Genomic DNA, 4,471 nt, shown 5'->3' with positions numbered 1-4,471 from the left:
GTTATGATTAATAGAAAACCACATTTCCAGATATTTGCATCTTTGGCTACGTTCACACTGCAGGCTTGATGCTCGATTTTTTTGCGAAATCCGAATTTTTTACGTTGCTGTTCACAGGACATGGATGGTAGCGCCGGCGCGCATATAGCGATCTTTTCCAACCATAAAACACAATCTTTTCAGTCTGGTTAAACATAAATACTGCTCTCCGCATCATCATCTGCAATGGTTGTTGTTTTTCTTGCTGCTTCTGCGTAGCAAGATGCATAATAGTGACCTTTGTCGGGTATTAATGGCGTTCAGGTCGGATGAATGCAGACACAGGTCGCATTAGAAAAGATCAGGTTCGTATCGGATTCAGGACCACATAGTCAAGTGGCCTGGGTTGGATAGAAAAAAATCGGATCTGTGTTGTTCAGACTGCCATGAAAAGATCAGATCCAGGTCGCATATGGGCATGCAAATCGGATTTGGGTCACTTCAGGCTGCAGTGTGAATGTAGCCTTTATTAGATATTAAAATAACTTCATAAAGAATCCCACATTCCCAAAACCCCAGAAAGCAGCCCGACAGATGCAGGTGGTTTAGTTTTCATATGAGGGCAGAGGTTGATATTTGACCCTGGAGGTTTTGGCTTTGAAGATGAGGACGCCACAGACCATCCCAACAGCAACAAGAAGGCATCCAGCAACAAATACCAGGTTCAGGTTTAGATTTGGTGCTGCAAACAAGAGAAACGCAGTTAGTAATGGAGTCCTACTTACATTAAACCAGCTTCTCATAAATATTTTAAAATGGTTTCCCTACCTGAGCCTCCTTTGGGGTCTGCTTCACGCCGCAGACGCAGTGGACCCTGGGAAACCAAATGCTTTCCACTCTGGACCACAGCCTCTCTCTTTCTACGAACAGGGCTGTGAGTCATTGTAGAGTTCATGCATCCCTTAGAGCACCTGGTGTTGGGATTTCCTGCCTCACACATCATGACTGTGCAGCTGATGTACACCTGAGCACATAAAGCAAATAGCCATTGAAAACTACCACACCACCTGATGGATAAAGTTTTTTTTTTACCACAAGTATGTGGAAACCAAAGAATGTTTCAACATTCAGTTCAGTGATAGAAACTAATTTCATAATAAAATGTTTTGTAGCACATTTTGTTCCTAACCTGATCATGCAGTCCAATGAACTTGAAGGCCTCCATGCTGAACCTGAATTGTCTGTTTTGGGGTGTGGAGTAAATCTGCAAAGTTGGGTCAACTTTGCACCTAATTGAAACCAAAATCTCACATTAGCTGAAATAGATTTACAGCTTATCAGTTTTATTAACCGTCAGCACATCAAAATCATCATCAGCAAATGTTATTTGAAGTGGACCATAGTAAATGGTTTCTGTGCTTGTCTTCCTTGGGTTCCTCTGCAGCCATGCTTACCCGTTCTCAATGATGGAGTAGGTCGGATGGTAGTTTGGGTTGTCATACGGTGCAGCTCTGCAGGACTCCACAAACATCTCAGTGTTGTTGACAGAGGAGCTGGCATCCAGCTGCATGTAGATCCTGTTTCCAATGTCAAACTCCAGAGGGTAGGAGTTTGGGTCAAACATGGCTCCAAACTGGTCATTCTGGTAGAACTCAAACTGGTAGATGAACGTGCCAAAACCTCTCTCCCAAACTGTGACGTTCTTTCTGTGTGCTGAAAAGCTTAGGGTCACATTGCCCCGTTTGGGGTATTGGCAGTAGAAACGGGCCTCCACCAAGTGTTTCCTGGTGACCAGCTCCGTTGGGTTGTCCTCCACTGTTGTGATCTCATTCTTAAAAATTAGGTAATCGTCGTCTTCCTGCAGAGTAAATAGTCACAACCTGTACAAATACTAGAAAGATTAACCATGTGCAGCATAGAACACAACTTGTTTTCACCTCGATCTGAGTACCACAGCCGTTGAGAGGAATGATGGCGACTATGTGGCTACTGTTGGAGTTCCTTTCAAGGCTGCAGATGGTGTTGCTGGGGTCGCTAAGGCGAAGATGATCCTCCTGAAGTCCAAAGAAGGATTGCTTTTCAACCTCCACCTTCATTGTTGTTTCAGTGCAGGTAACTTGGGCTTTGACTGGAACAAGAATAATTGGTTGGGAACAAAACAAAACAAAAAAACAACTTACACAACTCATGAAAAGAATGGCTCCAAAACATTAAGGTAATGCAATGACCTCCAGGTGCTTGGATGGAGGTAAAATGTATCTTAAAGACTTAGCAAAGGAATACATCTTTACCCAAATGGTACCAAGTTTATCCGCTATTAAATGTGAACAAGTCGCTCTGTAAAATGATCTCTGCTAATATTTACAGGAAGAGACGCTTTTCATTTGTTAGAACTGTAATTTACCAGAAAAACACCTCTAGTTTAAACTTACTTTGCTCTTTTCGAATTTCCACCAGAACACACCTCATCTCAGACTGATAGACGGATGACCTGAAACGGAAAATTTTTTTTCCCTCATAAATAAATCAGTACACTAATAGATACTCCTAAAATGGACTTATGCTATTTATGGTTTCATGCCTTATGCTACTTATTAAGATGTTGAAAAGATGCTTAAGGCTGAGGTACAAAATATAAAAAAAAATATATTGTTCTCAATTTCCATAACTATTGCTTTTATTATAAATAAATCCTGGTCTCACCCATTCTGTGATTCCACAGCAAAGCAGATCGGAAAATGACCTCCAAGATCATCTTTAACTGGTGTCCACCTGATGACAAAATCACTGTTAATGTCCCTGTGCTTGGTGACATTCGATGGCCCGCTGAAGATGATGTTTTGGATACTAGATGAAAAGTAAAGCACAAAATATCATGTAGACGTTGTTGCTGTTTTCCTACCAGCAGACATCAGTGAGCTCTGATAAACTACATTGAGTGTGATGCCTGTGCTTTGACTCTGATCTCCAGTTCTTTCTGAACCTCAGCCACAATGCGTTCTCCGTGTCTAGGTGTTGGAGCCACAAGATGAGGCAGGTAGAGTCCTTCCTGACATGAAGGAACAGGTGGGTCCACTGGAGAATAAAAAAAACGAGCTTTAAAAATCCACAAATACTGTACCATTCATTGTCGTAGTTGACTTTGTTGTAAATTATGCGTGTTTGCACCAAACATTTGATCATTTCATGAATGAAAGATTTCTTGATATATGAAACAAGGGGCTAACTTTTAAAAACAATTAAAAATGTAAAAGAAAAAAGATCAGACTGAAGTCTACTTGTCTTGAACACAGTTGTTTCAAAAGACTATATCTCTTAAGAGGAGAAAACCTTAATAAATGAGAAGATAAATGAAAATATCCTGCACTGCACTTGATGTAAATGTTAAGTAAATGAATGATGACTATCTGTGATAATTTGGGCCTTTTTTTCTCTCCCAGAGACCCTGCAAATCTTTATTATTGTTCAGAATTGTCAGGAATCCAGTTTGTGTCGTCTGTTTTTGTGTTTCCTTTTCTCCTCCACCAGGTGGTGCCCCGTCCTCATTGGGCCTCCCTGCACACCTGCAGCTCGTTGCACTCATTACCTGAGGACTCTTAAGCTGCTGACTGCCACTACTTCGACGCCAGAGTGCCAGTTTCGGGAAGTCATCCTGCAAACTGGATGTTTCGGACCTTCTCCCCCCTGGAAGGATTCTCTGAGCACCAAACTGAGTTGAGGATTCAAGTTTGTGGTTTGGATCAACTTTTCCCCTCAAGGATTGTTTTGGGATTCTCACTGAGCAGGGGATTCATCTCCACTATAACCCGTTCAAGTACCGCAGGAAAACTAAGTGGCAGTCAGCTTCTCAGTTCACCAAGGAACAACCGCAATCTGGGTAAACCCTGTTTGCCCTCCAACGAACAAGACATTCACTGGAACAACTCACACCGACTGGATTCACTAAGAGACACCTTTTTCTGGAAACTTCCGGTTCGACAGTGTTCAGAGCAGCACTGTACCCATCTCATTCTCCCAAAATAAAACCTTTTAAACTTTTCCCTGGTCTCTCTGTTTGGTCTTCTGCATGTGGGTCAGATCACTAGATAAAATCATGACAATAATATAATCTTATAACTTAAATGATTAATTTAAATCAGTTCACTGTTGAAATAGCTTAGTTTCATTCGTAGCTTCACTTACTTCATTTTCTAAAGCCTGGGATACACTTTGTGATATCTTCAATAGTTGTTTCACAACTCCAACTTAAATTGAGGGAATCCATCGCAGATTACCAAAAATCACTGTAAGAACCAGTGATGGGACTAACGGCGTTAGTTACTAACTAGATTACTCGTTACCTTGTTTTAGTAACGAGTAATCTAACTAATTACTTTGACTGTAACTATAACCCAGTTACCATTGCAGACACCCCGTTACTGCGCGTTTCTCAGGTCGCACAATGAACCTTTTTTCATGATAGGACTCGTGCGCGCCCTGTCATGAGAGAGGG

The 4,471-nt window shown here is 41.6% G+C and overlaps 1 protein-coding gene across 1 annotated transcript in view; it reads right to left on the bottom strand.

Moving 5' to 3' along the window:
- Positions 1-362: 362 nt before the first annotated feature.
- LOC107099266 (CUB and zona pellucida-like domain-containing protein 1) overlaps positions 363-4,471 on the bottom strand; it is a 6,044-nt gene continuing 1,935 nt past the window's right edge. Inside the window, exons 2-9 of the mRNA XM_015397321.1 lie at positions 2,913-3,054; positions 2,683-2,826; positions 2,412-2,470; positions 1,917-2,107; positions 1,434-1,837; positions 1,169-1,268; positions 808-1,003; positions 363-721 (exon numbers count right to left, since the gene is read on the bottom strand). Coding sequence (XP_015252807.1) covers positions 585-721; positions 808-1,003; positions 1,169-1,268; positions 1,434-1,837; positions 1,917-2,107; positions 2,412-2,448 — 1,065 coding nt within the window. The 5' untranslated portion in view covers positions 2,449-2,470; positions 2,683-2,826; positions 2,913-3,054 and the 3' untranslated portion in view covers positions 363-584. The remainder of the gene's footprint in view (positions 722-807; positions 1,004-1,168; positions 1,269-1,433; positions 1,838-1,916; positions 2,108-2,411; positions 2,471-2,682; positions 2,827-2,912; positions 3,055-4,471) is intronic.

Source organism: Cyprinodon variegatus, unplaced genomic scaffold, assembly GCF_000732505.1.
Source record: "Cyprinodon variegatus isolate N-32 unplaced genomic scaffold, C_variegatus-1.0 Scaffold852, whole genome shotgun sequence".
Lineage (NCBI taxonomy): Eukaryota > Metazoa > Chordata > Actinopteri > Cyprinodontiformes > Cyprinodontidae > Cyprinodon > Cyprinodon variegatus.
The sequence above is the reverse complement of the archived record's forward strand: the minus strand, read 5'-3'. Positions and strand labels throughout refer to the sequence as shown.